Here is a 16,975-nt window from a genome sequence, read left to right as displayed (position 1 = left end):
CAGATGAAAGGATTCGTGAGAAGAGTGGGGTGTAAAGCAACGGCTTAATATTTAAGGGATATGTCCATTTGATTAGACTACTCTCATCCAAAATGGGCGGAAGCCTGCGAATACATGTCACAATATAACTGACAGGAAATAAATTAGGTCCGATTTCCTACCATCAGTTTGACTGCAGCACAGTGAACAATGGAGAGGGGAAAAACTGTCAAAATTGAGGAAACGATCATTTTAAATAAAAGAAATTCGACAGAAATTAGATCAATTTTTCCCCCTTATTATTTTCTTTTGTAGACAGCTACTGTACAGTTTGCTCATCTTTTTGGCTCACTGTAGAGAAATAACCTCCAACTGAGTGGATGGCTGATGGGGTACAATAAAGCCCATTGAACCCCTGTCACACAAAAATGAGGCCTGCTACAATAGCAATGTTATCTATGGGGAGGTGCAATGAGGAACTTCTCTGATGTGACAGCCTCGCTAACAGTGTCTGACAGGACCCAGGAAACCACAAAGACAGCACTGTAGCACTGTACTTGTACTGAAATAAACAGATCAGAGCAGCGGGTATGTGTGCCTGGGAGTGCATGCATTTTTGCCCTTTTATTTATCCAGTGAAGTGAGACGGAGCATGGGTACTCAACTGTCTTACATTATGGCACGTTCACACCTAGTACCTTCACTGCATCTATAAATGTGTTTGTTGAGGATTGTTCTCCTTTGATTGTTGAGGCATGATGAAGCATTACAGTGAGACGTTGACTGTTATGAGAAGACTTTCTTCATCATCAAAGAGTGAGTTTCATCATCCCAAATGCACAGTTAACCTACAATTAAGGGTTCAATATGCAGACTAATATTTGATGTGAAAGTCTTGAGCGCGGGGAGGTTTTGAGAATAAGGAATGATGACACAATTAGTCTAGTGGAGCTGATCTGTAAAGTCCAGTGTTACATGCAAAGTCTGAATGGACTTGCACACATTCCCACAACTTGAACAATGAATCTTGAAGACAATGAAAACAGTCCTCATACTCCAGGAAGAAAATTTAAAAGGACAAAACATCAGGGAGGAAATGAAAGGAAAAAACCCAATCATAGGAAAAAAATTAATTGTAGCATCCTAACCAAGGCATTTGCATGATTTAGTTAAAAAATCATAATCAAATATTAAAGGTTGTAGATTCTTGAACATTTCTCATGGTTATGAAATGTCTGAAATTTGCACTTTTTTGCTATGCAAGCCACACAGTCATCAAAGAAGGCAAGAAAGCATCTTTCAGCCATACATTTAACTGCTTTTATCATTTTAGGCTTATCTTAGCTGTGAATAATTTTAGTTAATCTGATACTCCTGTAAGTTCTCTTCTCTGAAAACCCAACTGACATTTCAGTAATAGTCTAGCTGTTGCAGGTTTAACTGCCAAAAAGTGGCAATGCTCAGATTTTAAGAAGAGGCAGTTTTAGTGATTTGAATTTAAATTTGCTGAATTTCTTTATCTGCATACTAAGTTATGAGCTGTCAATGAGCATATGGAGCACATGTAGTTTGCTGAAAAAGCCTCACTTCCCTATTAATTCCCCTGTGTGCAAGCTGAAAAGGATATTCTGGGACAGTTTTGAGATGAAGTTTCCAGATTGGGCCTTGGTTCACCAGTTTCAATCTGTCTGTCTGCTAGACCAGCTGTAATGCAGCCCTCTTTGGAGAGGCAGACGGAGAACATGCAACCTTTATTCTGAAAAGCCAAGCCCGACGGGATGACAGCTCCTAAAACTCTGTCAGATGGCAGCAAGGCCTCTGGACATGAGGGGCATTTTGATTTGAGTCAGTGGCCTCCAAAACCTGGAACGAGAGTAAGTTTAGAACACAAAATAATCGGAAAGCTGCACTGTCACAATAATGGCCTGTGTTGGCTTCTGTCACGAGCTGATGAGGAAAAGAGGATTTGAGGGTTGAGTAAGCTTATGGAAATATACCCAAAGCTCATCATTATTCTATCACCCCTCCTTAGTCTAGTGCATCTCCCCTCTCTATTAGTACATATACTACATCTACAGTAGCTAGATCTCATCTTTAGTCCTTATGATTGGTATTCATAGCAATGCAGAACAGTCTCATGCTGAGCAGAGTTTGGGCTGTGTGCACCACAAAGAGGGGAAAGACACGAAGAGAGAATAGAAGTGAAATGGGGGGAAAATGATTACTTCTCCGTAGTCACGCTGTTTCAAAGCCTACTCTCTCTTTTCTGTCAAGAGATGAGGAGGATGAGGGCTTGCAGGCAACGAAGATCTCTTCCTGTTTTCCAAACTCCTCATCATGTTCTTTCAAAGAAAAAGTTTTTTTTTCCCTGCTTGCGTATGACGACTCAGAAGTCTTCCTCTGCCAAACTTTGCATGAACTTTCTTTGTTTTTTCAAAGGCTTCTGGGAGTTGAGAGCAAAGGCGAAATCTTTTCAGATTTTCTTATGAAAATCTCTGGCGCCTTGCTTTTTTGAGGTTGTGGCATTGCGTGTCTTTAGTGAAAAGTTTATGAATCTTGTGCGAGGTTATTGAAACTGTAAAGACCATCGAGCAACGAGCACAGTTGTTATCATCTGTCTCTTAGCGGTTTGGATTTCCGATTTGTTGCCTCGGATGAATGAATTCAGCTCAGTCCAGTTTGTTCCGATTACTCAGAATGCAAAACAAAGTCAGAGATGTAATCTACTGCAGCTTTGCAATCAATTTTTTAAGTGTTTCTAGGCCAGAAATCCCTCTATAGTCTCTTTTGTACCCCAAATCCCCAATCATCCTAAATGATTACAGTGAATTTCACAGAAGAGATCAAAGTTTAATAATCAGTTTAACCTTTGTTCTCGCCCTCAGTTACATTTTCAATTCTGTAATCGACCTGGACTTAGAAGGCAAATCAACAAGGATTTAAGCTCTCAGCTTGAAAGGACAGGTGGTCTCACATACTCTCCACATAAGAACATATTCTGTCGGTTTCTGACTTTGTTTTCCCTTGCCCCCTGTGAATTTTGAGTTTACCCAAAGATCTTTACATTTTGTTTCATTAATTTAACCTCATTCATTCAGGGAGGGTCTTACATTTAACCCAGAGTATCAAAATTCAAAAAAAAAAAAAATCAAAAAATCTTAAGTAGGAAACTGCCTGCTAACCTCTGTACTGCCCTTTCATTGATTGATGTGAGCTACCATTCATTCGTTAGCGTGTCCCTTTATACTGTCTGTATACTGTCTATATAGAATGAATAAAATTACACTGAATTGAATTCAAATGATTACACTTAAAGTACTACTGGCACATTGCAGCTGGCCATTCTACGTGCCTTGCAATATCACTGCAGGAGTCTTCAGGGAGTTGCATGGGCTTAATTGCTTAATTATCGACACCTGAAAAGACATCTCTCGGGTAAATTGGTCAAACAATGTTGTCTGTTAAGCTCTTCATGCATTCATGACAGTGTTTTTCTTATACCTTGATTTTAACTTATATGATGTTCTAAAAATAAAACCCATTTCTTTATTAACTCTAGAGTCGTCTCCATTTCATGTTTCTCTTTGTCAGCACAGTTTGCATCACATAATTATACAGAACAGAGTTTATTCCCTGAGAAAGAAACGTAAATATTACGTTGAGGCATGAAAGGGTTACAATTTTGTCAAGAAAAACAGTTTAATCTCATTTTGTTGTATTGATTACTTTGTGAGGGTACATGCCACTTGGATGGATTTCCTTTTAGGCATAAACTCTTCTGAGAGACTACCACCATGTTTTTATTGACCTTCCTTTCCTCTGCCTCTGTTGATGCAGGAAAAGTATTGAACACGGACCTGCGCCACTACCTCAGTCTGCAGTTTCAGAAGGGCTCGCTGGACCACAAGCTTCAACAGATCATACGGGACAACCTCTACCTACGCACCATCCCCTGTAAGTACACCACTGACTATACATGGTTTGAATGTACAGTCTACCCTATTTTCAGCGCATGTGCACTTTTGTCTGAAGCACCCTATGGGAATAATGAGGCCGCTCTGTATGCATCTGACAGCTGGAAACCTATTGCACAGAAAAGCAGCAGGCCTGTTCCGATTTTATTACGCAAGCCTGAATACGCACACCGCACTCAAACACATATGTACCCTGTCTGCTCCTGCACTGTCAGTCACTCACGGCTCTCTGTCACACACTCTACAAAACACACATTTCAGTGTCACCATAGCAACCCGGCCAAGGACATCTTTGTAACCCCCGTGTAACTTATTTACTTCTGTGCCGTATCATCACAATGATCAAAGTCGCATTCTTTCCATAAATATCCCTGCTTTTTTCCCTCCCCTTCTCTGCTTTTCCTTGCTGACATTCTACTCAGCGGGGCCGTCACCAGCTATTATTCTTTGCTGTAATCAGTAATGGAGTGGTAAATAAAAAGGTTTGTACTGTGGACTGCCAGACAGCGCTGCAGTGAATGGGTTTTGGGGTAATAGTAATTTTGAGTGAAAAACTGAAAAATATTTATAAGCAATATTAGTCATTTCATTACAAATTAATATAATCCAAAAAAACATAAAATCCCTGTAATTCCAAACAGTGGAAATGTTTCATAATGTCTTCAGGATTTGGACTGGGTTAGTCGAGTAAAATTCGCTTTTACCATGCAGACAGAAACCTTTCATTGGTAAAATGTCACTTTCCAGGAGCTAAGAAAAAGAAGAACACATTTGCAGCCTGACGCCTCTGCATTTTCTAACCTTTTTTAGATAATTCAAAAGGTTTTATAAGCCTGAATGTTCGCCGTTTTTGTTAAATGAAAGCATGGAAATTACCAAAATTAGAGATGAGGCTGTTAGCACAGCAAAGGTGCAAATTAATATCCCGATTAAGGGTTGTGTGGGTTGCATAAATGCAGGCTGTTTGCCACAATGATGGGAACGCCTCTAAAATTAGAAATGCAGTTTTATTTATTTTCTTAAAAGGATTTTTTTTTGTACTGTATCTGTCTGCATTGCTATTGTAATTTAAAAACAGATTTCCATTTAGAAAAAAAGCCCATTTGTTTTATATTTATTGTAAAATGGTGAAACACTGATGTTGCATGATGCACAAGGAGAAACTGCACAGAATTTTACGGCACCAGATGATGTGCTGAAGTGAAACTGCATCGACGGGAGACGTGACTCTGACACGGTGTCTGTAAGTCTGACGTAATGTTCGCACAGATATATTGGCCTAAATATTTACCGCGTCATGCTGAACACTGACTCTACTCAGAGAAATGCCGTAATTGGGTGTAGTCGAGGTTTTAGTCACGTGCAGAGGGACTTCTCCTGAGGCGATGACAGACTCTTAGGCACAGCACTGTCACAAACACGCAGCATCTCAGCACTCTCGCCCCTCAGGGCTGGAAGTTGCTCTGCCTTGTTCAGAGGGGTCATGCAGCGCAAGTGTGAAAATTTTCAGAGAGTAAGCTGCTTACCTTTAATATATATTTTACTTAAGGACGATCCTTCTTCCATCCATCGCCTCACTCACTTTCTGAGCTTCTTGTCTTTCTTTGTTTTTTCTTTGCATTTGTTCCTCTCATATACCTATCAGTCATTTTGTGAACTTTGTGAATTTTTCTTCTCAAAACCTTGCTGCACCGGTAGAATCTTGGGTCAGTTACACTCGATGGATAGAAGTTGATTATAGAGCTTTACAAAACTCATTCCAGTAATTTCCCCCCCAGCACTGCTACCTGTCACTCTCACATGCTTTTCTCTCCACACACACAACATAACATGCTTGGACTCTTTTCTGTCACCCATCCACACCCCCCCAATATTAACTACCTGTTCAAACACGACGTTGTATATTTTCATGTACCGCGGCGGCGGTCGGTGAGATATTACAGGCTTTGACCACCATTCATCATCAGCAGCCAGTGGGTTCGGTGCATGAGTCTGACTCTCTAATCCCCTGCTTGAATTACTGTCTTAATGAGCAAGAGTCCGGGACTTGCACAGTGACGGCACCTCCATCATTCACTCCCTCGCTCTCGGTCTCCCATCCTTCACCCTCTCTGTTTCACTTTCACTCTTTTTCTGTTTCAATTACCCTTGGCTCCCTTTTTTTTAAACTTGTTTTTCTCCTTACAGCTTTATTTACATTGTGGTTTGAATTCATAAAAGCAAAAACATAAAACCACAACTAATAATTTAAAACAAACCCCAAAAAAGATCAGTTTTTGCTGGTTATAATCTTGAAATGCTCCAGTGTATATTACCTGGTGGTGCTGGCACTACAATATCAGGTGCATGAAAACATTTTACCTGTTCCAGAATCAATTACAGTAGCATACTGTAGCATATTTTATCCTCCATGTATCCAGAATAGCATTACAATATTGAATAACTGGTTGGTTTTACAGCACCAATTCAGTATTTACTCCCTGTATACAGAGTGACCACACTGGTATCAACCATACCAAACAATAGTGCAGTGCAACAACAACACAAGCTGCTTTGTTGAGTAGTGTGAATGGCTTTTTTTTTTAGCCCGCAATACTCCATCTTCTGCTCCCCTGCTGTGTTTTGCAGTTATTTTGCTCTTGGAGTTTCACCCTGTAACTCTTCAGCATGGATTCAGCTGGTCATATTTTTCGCACAGAAAAGTGAAAAGTTGTATTTATAATTATGTGCAATGAGTACTCCTACCCTATAAGTTACGCTATGGCATTACAAATGAGGACACATAACAATTCACTGAATGTGTTGAACATGACGAGCTGATGATAAACAAGCACATTTGAGAGCCATGTGTGACAATCTTGCTGACAGCGGGAGGATTAGTGGTTGGTTTGTGTCACCGTGCCAGTGGTCCACTTTAGTTAACTACCACCACACTGCGCTACGCTAACACAACTACAGCTGATATGTGCCATTCTGTTTGTGCAGCCTACTAACACCATAAGGTCAATTCTGCTGAGCTTTAGCTTTAAGGTTCATAATGCAAGCATTACTTTTAGGCCAGTTATGAAACACAAAACAAATTTTTTAAGAGACAGAAAGAAGAGGACAGGCGATGAAGAGTGGTCTGTAATGGAGGAAAAGGGGGGAACAGAGAGAACACGCACAGCACAGTCTTTGCTGTTTGTGTGTGGTAAATCCCTGAGCCTCCTTGACAGGGTCTTGGGACGGGCTCCATCTCATTTGGACTGTTACGAAAACGCTGGAGGAGGCTCTCAAGTGCTCTGAAGAGAACAAAAAGAGGAGGATTTTCTAAGAGGACAGAATGCTCAGGGTCACAAGCGGTCCCTTGACTCCCCACCAAGATCAGAGATGGGCAGAAAGAGCTTTATGCCAAACAAACTCTCTGTCACACACGCACACATACACACACACACACACACACACGCACAGACTGCACTAGTGCAGGTACATGCACAGACAGGAATGCAGAGATGTACATGTACAGATCAGAGCATGTACAAACGCTGCTGAACTGTCCCCCCCATTTTCTCGTTTCCCAGACTGCTCGTCTTCCTCGCTTCCTCTCCTTGTGTCTTTGGTCCTCCCACCAGAGATGTGAGTGGAGGAGGCAAGGAAGAAGTAAGAGGAGAGAGGAGTTGAGACATTTAATGAATGGTAGAAAGCTTGATCTTAAATAACTGACAAAACACAAAAAGGATGAGTTATTTAAACAATCCCGCTCTCACTGTAGTTTGTATATTCCAGCTGTGAGTCATATCTCTTTTATAAACTGAAGGTAAAAAACCACTTCGACAAAGGACACACTTGCCCATCGTCAATTACATCTCCTCTGACAAACCTCCTCTTTCCTCTCTTCTGCAAGTGCATTTAAAGAAATGAGACATCTTTCAACGTGGCATACTGAGATTGATTTCCGGGTCACAGACAGAAGGATGGAGGATAGACAAGACAAGGAGCCACAAATTAGAGAAATGAGAAAAGCATTCTGACCTCGCTCTCTGCATGCTAAATGTGGCAACAGCTCATTCCTTGTGCTCGGCCTCCCTGTTCTCCTCATCAACTGATTTTCACAATTTCCGAATAAATCAATACTGGTAGAAGGTAGATAGAGGAGCTGTTATGCATTTACTTTTTATATGGCGATATAGGGTACTCTGTTTTACAACAAGACATCAGCAGATAGCTATGTGACAGAGTTTGCCACAGTATATTTTCTCAAAAGAGAATATTCTGCAGAAATACCAAAAGAGTTTGGATTTGTGATGATCCCCTTTGCTTTCCCTGTTCTTTCTTTCTTTCTTTCAATTTCAACATCAAAGCCCTAAGCCACCCTTGTTTGAAGTACCATCATAAAACTGTGCACGAACTCAACATGTTAAATTTATGGCCTGCCACTTCTGACTGACTACCTCTGAAGTTCCCATTGTGACAACCTCGAGTCCAGATGGTTCAAAAAATAGGTCTCAGACCTTGGAAGACTAAGGTGACAGTTTTTTTTTCTAACCAAGATAGACAGGCGCACAGCTCTGAACCACTACTCATAACCATAAAATAAAAAGAATAGTTTGACATTTTAGGAAGTGGTCATTCAATTTCTAATAAGAGTTTTATGAGAGTGTTGACACCATCCTGAATGTTAAATGCAACGCTAAAGCCAGCAGCTTGTCCGTCATAGTGACAGGAAACTGGCTTTGTACCAAGGACAAATCTGCCTAACAATGCCAGTGAAGTGAAGTGAAGTTTAGTTTGTATTATAAATGGAGTGTATGCGTGTGACTTGTCGTCATTGTCAGGTTTGTAATCAACCAGCAGTTTTAGAGATAAAAGCTTCAGATATTTGGTTTTTAGTTTTGGAAGTCACATTTTAGTGTAAATGTAAACCATCTAAGCTTGGGCACCTGACTTACTTGTCTCATCTGTCTCTTACTCGAAGCAGGGATCATCACTCTTCAGGTCACCTCATCTTTGCCTACTCAGTGACTTTGTCACAATACTAAGCAGCTTTTTTTTTTTTCTTCAAAAAGGCCAGTAGCTGCAGATCTATGAACTTTTTGAAGAAGCAATGCTGTGCCAGAAGCACATGACCTAGGTCTCCCTACTGAGGGCACATCTCTGAATTTACTTTTTCCGAGATTTCCGAGATGCTTGGTGTGATTTTAATTCAATTTTACTTTATTTATTTATTTCACAACAAAACCCTTCAATGATAATAATAATAATAATAACTTTATTTATAAAGCGCTTTCAAACACAGTGCTGTACAGCTATTTGAAACTAAAAAGATAAATAAATAAAAGCGATACATAGCAATACAAGTAAAAACACAATACAAGTTAAAAACAGTAAGAATTTAAAAACTAGAAGGCATAGAATTAAGACATGTAGGATAGGGTGAACAAATGTGTCTTCAACTTAGTTTTAAAAGCCTCCACAGAGCATGCCTGCCTAATATCTTGAGGGAGGTTGTTCCACAAAAATGGGGCACGAAAAGAAAAAGCACACTCTCCAATTGTCTTTTTTCTGGCTCTAGGAACCTTTAGAAGGGCAGAGTCCTGAGATCATAGAGCACAGGATTGAACATAAAAGTGTAAAAGGTCAGAGAGGTATGAAGGTGCCAATCCATTTAAAGCCTTATAGGTGAGCAGCGGGACCTTAAAATTAGCTTGAACCTGAAAAGGTAGCCAATGAAGAGATCTCACTACAGGGGTAATGTGCTCAAATTTCCCAGTTCTTGTTAAAATGCGAGCAGCTGCATTTTGCACCATCTGTATGCACAACAAAACCCTTCAATGCACTTTATATTGTATGGTAAAAACAATGCAATAATACAGAGAAAACCCCAGCAATCAAACAAGACGATCCACTATAAGCAAGCGCTCTGCAACAGTGGGAAGGAAAAACTCCCTTTTAGAAGGAAGAAACCTCCAGCAGAACCAGGCTCAGGGAGGGGTAGCCATCTGCTGGTGGGGAGGGAGGCAGAGCAAAAGACATACTGTGGAAGAGAGACAGAATCTAATGATTAAATGTAAAGTGGTGTATAAACACAAACCTGAATAAGGAAGAAATAGTCAGTGTATCATGGGAAGCCCCAGGAACCTAGGCCTATTGCAGCATAAGTAGGTGAAGGTTCAGCGTCATCTGATTCAGCCCTAACTATAAGCTTTATTTATATAGTTTGACCAGACAAGCAGCTCCATTACTATTGTTTACAATACCTCCAGCACCATCCGAAGCACATGCTGCAGATGGTGTTGAAACATTTTCTTGACCTCAGGTTACAAAATTGAAATTAATAAATAGGTCTAACTAACAAAAGGTGCGCTTTAATGACTCCACAGGGCTGATAAAAACAAAACTAGAACCCATAAAAGCTGTTGAAATATGTGAAGGTAAACAGACAAATATACAGGGGAACAGATTAAAGTACATACGCACACAGGGCTGACTGGATGCAGGTAAAAACAATCAGTGAAATTAATGAGGGCAGGGCAGGCTACAGCAAATGAGTGCCCCCCCCCACAAAAAAAAAAAAAGCAGAAACACAAGAGATCCACAACTAAAATAAAACAGGAACTAACCAAGAACAAGACAACAAGGAAAAATAATCAAGTAAAAGCTGAAGGGTGCTTCAGAGACCATGATGCCATTTTTTTTCTACTTTTTAAACTTTATGTAGCCCCAAAAATCTGGTATCATTTTGACTCTAGAAATCACAGCACCACTGTTGCCTTTTTCTTGTGTGTCTAGTGACTTTGTCAGATTACAGTTGTACAATTGTTGCCTTTAATTAAACCAGGAAACACATGTCCTGAATCTTTTATTACTTGCTGTTGATTCCCACTGAAGCTCCAGAGCCTGAGAAAATGTCACTCGGCACAGCCCGAATTTGAATAGAGGAGACTCTCCCCTCTGCTTTAAGCCATGATCCAAATACATTCCTGCTGTGTATAACTTGGTATACTACTGTTTTGCTGGGCAATTAACTGCAGTATATCCACTTAACCTTTTTCATTATAGTATCTATTTTTGGAGGGGAGGGGGGGGGGGACTTCCTGCAGTTAGTTTAGCAGTCTCCAGGCTTGTGTTCAAAAGAAAAATATGGCAAAATGCTGCAAAGTTCTGTTTGGATTTGCCACTTTTATTCATCTGCACCCTCAAAGCATGAGCGAGCCCTTATTATATTGCTGCAACTGATTCACAATAGCAGGTTTATGGTATATATTGGTGTGGCATCCAGGATGATGGCTTAGGGAGATTCTTGGCAGGTACAACTGTGGCTCAAGTAATTGGGCTACAGGGGACATTTTTGAGGGACCAAAGCCAGCGCCGCAGGCAGACAAGTTGGTAATGAGAAGCAGCAGAGGTTGGCATTCACACACACAATGCAGTGTCAACTGCTTTTGGTAACACAAACTGTGGTATCACGGCAGACTGTAGAAGTGTTTTTGTTTTTTTCTCCCCAAACTGTGATTTTGCTCCTGCACTGTGCAGTGAAGCTGTCGCAGTCCAATTAGGGAGAAAATATGATTGGAAAAACAAAAGGAAATGGCAACATAAAGTTACTTAATAGGCTATTTGGCCACCACGATCTACAGACCCTTTTCACTACTAATTGGCACAGACTCTACAAGTGCCAAAAAAGATACTCTGGAGATGCTGCAGTATATTTCAGTGACATTCCACTGTAGTTGTATTGGAATGCCTAAATGCATTTTATTTTAATGCAACACATGTATACTGTTACTGAACAGATCAACGGCGCACTTAGGGTATATTTGTATTTAATTCAAAATACTTATGTTACTTTCTTGCTGATACTGTGTGTTGCTGTTGCTGAATTCAGAAGTGGTAGAAGTGCTCTTGCTTGGCATTGTGAGAGCATATTCACTTACTAAACTTTTTTCTGTGTTGTAGTTCTGTGTAGTATCGTTTCTGTGTTTCCCTCATCTCTCTTTTCTGCTGCAGGGCCACTCGATTTGCTCTGGTTTCCTTTTACACTGAAATCGGGCTTATTTAAAATTTCAGATTGAATGATTTTCTGAATATAAATGACTGTTTTATGCAAGCCCTCTACAGACTGGTAATCTGCAGGGTTGTTTCCTCATCTCCCTCTTATCCTCAACCCTCTGCCCTTCCCATGACCCTAGAGAGGATTAACTAGGAAGTATCTGCTCCAGAAGCATGACTGACATTCATTTAGGTGAGAGAAATTTCCATGAAATGCAGGATTGATGACTGGTGGCTGTGTGTCTGCCTCTCATGCTACCAATTACTGCTGTCCTACCTTCAACTCTTGTGGTTATTTCAATGGAGTTTACAAGTTTGGTGACACACCACCTAATTAGCCTCAAGTGCAATTGTAGCACATTCCCACTTACTTATTCATGGAATACGGTTTACATAATCCCCATGCTAATGTAATCATTTGGTGTCCATTTTTTTGCCTTGCAGATAATCATCCACGAAGAAAAAAAATTCCCATCAGTACTGAAATAGACTGTGGCTTCCCCACAGGGGCAAAATCTGCACTCAGAATTGCCTTGTGTCATTTGCATTCGAGTTGCCCTCTGTGGCACTGAGTGAACTTAACCCACACCAGGGGGCTACAAATCCCATTGCTTCCATCATAATTCACATCTCTAATTTACTCTACTGATTTCTGCATTTCAGCTGTAGCCAGTATATGTGCCAAGAAGCTTCCAATAAGAACTTGTTAGCAGAGGCTGCAGTTACTCACGGAGGATTAAATGAATTACGCCCTCAGTGCTCTACAGGCCTTCATCAATTATCCATCTTTCACAAGATGGTACCAAGGTCTCTTTGGATTTTCATTCCAAGAAGAGATATCTGCTCTTATCAAATATGTACTGCAGTCTTATACAGATAAAAAGAAAAAAAAAAACGCACAAAAATGTATCTTTGAAATCAAGAACAGACAGTAGAGAGTTGTTTTTATTTTGACTGGTCAATTCAGTTCAGAACCTGTTAGCCGAGAAAATATCTTAATCTCAGTTTCTGTCTCAACTGAAACATATTCTACATTACTGCTTTATCTACACTTGTGTTGACTTGTATGCTTATGTGTTTTTCTTTGCAGGCACAACGCGGCTTCCTCGAGAGGGGGAGGTGCCAGGCGTGGACTACAACTTCATCAGTGTTGGAGACTTCAGGATCCTGGAGGAGAGTGGACTTCTGCTGGAGAGTGGAACCTATGATGGTAGGTATCACGGTGGTATTAAGAATATGAGAAACCTTTCTGTGTGCCTGTCTTTGGCTGTGTGCATTTAGTCAGAGTATATGATTCACACTGACAGCTCTCTATAATAGAGTGAGTGTAAGCTTGCTATTCACAGTCATTATGACTTATAGCCTGCCTTAGTGAAATGTGACGAGCGGGACAAAATGTATTGATCAGTGAAACACGATTAAAGACTTGTTAGAAGTGACAGTCAGAGTAGCAGCAGTATTTGCAGCTCTTGAGATAAACGGCACTATTCAGCTTCTCCTCTCTGTGTGTAGAAAGGGCAATGAGGTATGGAATTTGCAGACCTTAAATTTAAATAGACTTAGAAATATTGTATAAATAAGAACATTTTTTGTAGCAAGGATTAAATAAACTTTACATTTTCCAGGCACTTTAGGACCTGAAATAGCCAGCGGTCAGTGACAGGTGTGAAAGGCAGGAAGGGGTTTTTCTTAGTGGCAAAGCATTCAAAGTGTTTGAGCTAAAGGGTGAATTATAGGCCTTATTTTATGTATGTTGCAGTGAGCAGAGGATAGTTTACTCTGGTTAGACAAATAAAATGTGTCAGTAAAATAAAACCTATATTTTCATTTTAACAAAATAACATAATATTGTATAAAAACCATCACTACACATTACTGAGTTTTCCCGATTGTAATTTCCTTTTTAAGGACTATAATTGACAGCATGTACAGAAAAAAAAGGTTTTATTTCCAGTCTTCATTTTATTTTCATTACAAAATTAATTATTAAACAAAACTGCTGGAGGTTACTGGATGTTCTTACTCCTAAACAGCTAAAAAATAAAGTGCTCTGCTACTAGAAAGACATACAGATATTTAAATAAAAAGAGTTGCCCGAGTTTTGCCAGATAACAGATCATCCATCCTTTTCTCTTTTCAACTTGTCTCCATAATTAAATCTTTTGATCTTTTCACTGCTCATACTGAAGCTTGTGGCTTATTCTTCTACATTTTGCATTTTGCATCGGACAGTCGGTGATTTGCAGACCTGGAAAGTTATTCCTGGTACTTGAATTAGCCATAACTTGCATGCATGCTCATGAGCATAGTTTGCACTTTACTGTGCCCTGCAAGTCCGTACTTCATGCCTGACACTTTTTGCTTTCCCTGTTTATGAATCTGTGCCAGTACCTATTTTACTTTTTCAGTATACAGTGCATATTCACACAATAGTGTGTGAACAAGTAGGCACCTGTTGGGGACTTTTTGTAAACCAGTCAACATTCTGAACCCACCTGCTGACTTTGCAGTCACAAATAAGGAGGATCCACTTGTGTCTTTACTTACAACTCATGCTTTATTCATGGGATAAATCAGCCTCTCCCTTTCCTCTTTCTCTCCTCTCACATACACAGCCAGTAAGGTCTGGCTTGTCACAAACATTCAAAACTTAAAAAGTAACTTTTAGAGCTAAAGAACTGTTTTTTTCGAATGTTCATGTGACAGCGCCTTAAGGAAGTAAACATGTCAGTTCCAAATGATATTTTACTGCAAGTAGACAAGCACATTCATGTTCTTTCCAGTACAGAGTTTACACAACAAGGGATATTTCAGCTTGGCGAACATCTGAATGGCCAAGTTTTTAAGATTTTTAGTATCTCACACGACAATAAAACATAAGCAGCTGCCCTGCATACAGAGGTCTCGTAAAGTCAGACGGTTGCAACGTATTCGTGTCATGAAGGGATTGCAATGGAGGATTTCTCTCACATATCACAATGATTATGGCAATAACATGATAATCTCCCCATTCTCTTTAAGCTCATTCTTTCTTAGTGCAAATCCAGACTGCTGTGAAATGCGAGAGGATTTTTCTAAATGTTTGAGGAGCAACCTCTGGTCGCATAAAATGGACAATCCCCTCACTGCTCTCATTCCCATTGAGCTGCTTCTTGTGCTTCCTATGAGATGTAGAATTAAAAGATAAAGTCAAATCCTCATCCAGAGGGAGAGAGTCGTAAGGCTCAGAGCAGCTTCCTCTGGATGTGCACAGGTGCCTTTCTGTTTTTTACCATATTGTGGAACTTTGTCTGTATGCATTTATTGATGGTGAGGTGCGTAGTCTGTCTGGTCCTGCTGAGGCAGCTTCTTGCAGCAGTCTGTGAGCCCTGTGATAAGGTGTCATTCCTTCTAAAGGGTTTCATCCCCATAGCACGGCTGCAGCAATGGCATTAGACACACATGGACACACATACATTGTTAGCACACAATTCCACATCCTTGAACACAGAACAAATCCTGTCCTTCCTTGTGTCAGAATAGATCATCTAAGAATTTGAAGATCAGGTTTCCAGGGCTACCAAGGCGCCCACAACCTGTCCTTCATCTATGAGCTGAAGTCAAGTGGGATTTATACCTTTTATAAAGAGTTTGACTGTTTGCCGAAAGAGAGAAATGGGGAGCAAATTGAGGAATAGAATATAATAGAGAAAGAGATGTAGTTGACAGGCATACTGAGCTCCTTGGCTCCCAATAGAAACCCCCTTTGCCGAGGAAGCAGGACAGCCTCGGCTGTGTGCAGATGTGAGGATTAGCTTCTCAAAAGTTGGAAGGTTTCAGTATACTACTCCTAAGAGGGAACACTCTGAACACTCTGATAGTGGATGCCCCCTCCCCTGCGCGTCTGCTTAAACTCAGTCAGCACAAGCAATGCACGGCTACTGTGGCAGGGAGTGTTGATCTCTAAGCAGCACAGTTTACTCAAAGGTGGAAGTAATCGGATCAAGGAATGTGATTTACTGCATTTAGTTGTGCTTAAAGCCCAGCCTATTTTTTTTTCTTTGAAAAGGGGAAAATAAGTTCTTGTGTCCTGTCACAGGCCAGATGGGTTCTATAGTTCTGTGAGGACCTCGTGAATTACCTTAAGTTTGTAGTAGTGCATAAAAATAGAGCTGTGCACAAGTTGCTAGGCTAATGGGATTCTTAGTTAATTGCAATGAACTCTCTGATGTAATGGCCATTATCTTAATGGCTCAAGAAAAACATTTGTCCTCCACTAAGCAAATGGCTTATGGGAGGCAATGTACATATATTTTTAGCCTAAACAGCCTTTCCTTAACTTATTTGTCACAAAGCTGTCAGGGATTGTTCTTCTCTCAAGAAAGTCCTCTCAAAAGGACACAACACACTTGTAATATCCCTCTAGGATAAGATTGTTTCTGTGCATCCAGGCTGCTCTAAAATTGATCGGATACAAGCTGGACAATCTATGTTAGTTTTGGTCCCAGGTAATCTGGCAAGCACACATATAAGCCATCGGTGCCAAGCACTCACAGTTTTGTTTTGGGGGGTTTTGGTCCCTCCTCGATTTCTGTGCCTCTGAGGTCCAAGTTGTGTCACACTTTCAGAGCTGAACAGAGGAGGCAGTTAAAAACTAAATAGGTCTTTACAAGACTTTTTTTTTTCCCTGATAGATGAACTTTAATCTGCTACCAGCAGAATTCTTTCATCTTTTGTCAGCCACTTCTATACAGTTGTTTTAGGGTATATTTTGTGGTAATAAGTCAGATTTTTGCAAGAAGTGAAAACAAACATTAAATTGGATTTTGAAGCTGACTGTTTGTGGATTTGGTCTGATGGATTTGTTGCTGTGTATGTGTCTGTGCTTTTGGTAGGATGAAAGAGTGCTTATAACCTTGTGTAGCTTATATTGCCCTTCACAACAGGAAGCTTTTTTTTTTTTTTTTTTTATTACCAGTAGCTGATTCCACCACCATGAAATTGCTTGCACACAC

The 16,975-nt window shown here is 40.3% G+C and overlaps 1 protein-coding gene across 2 annotated transcripts in view; it reads left to right on the top strand.

Moving 5' to 3' along the window:
- The window catches only part of LOC116320305 (membrane-associated guanylate kinase, WW and PDZ domain-containing protein 3), a 124,528-nt gene that overhangs the window by 80,951 nt on the left and 26,602 nt on the right, over positions 1–16,975 (top strand). For both annotated transcript variants that reach the window (XM_039612393.1, XM_039612394.1), the window contains exons 2-3: positions 3,817–3,933; positions 13,072–13,191. In XM_039612393.1, coding sequence (XP_039468327.1) covers positions 3,817–3,933; positions 13,072–13,191 — 237 coding nt within the window. The remainder of the gene's footprint in view (positions 1–3,816; positions 3,934–13,071; positions 13,192–16,975) is intronic.

This window comes from Oreochromis aureus, linkage group 5, assembly GCF_013358895.1.
Source record: "Oreochromis aureus strain Israel breed Guangdong linkage group 5, ZZ_aureus, whole genome shotgun sequence".
NCBI classification, from domain to species: Eukaryota; Metazoa; Chordata; class Actinopteri; order Cichliformes; family Cichlidae; genus Oreochromis; species Oreochromis aureus.
This window is presented reverse-complemented; position numbering and strand designations above follow the sequence as displayed.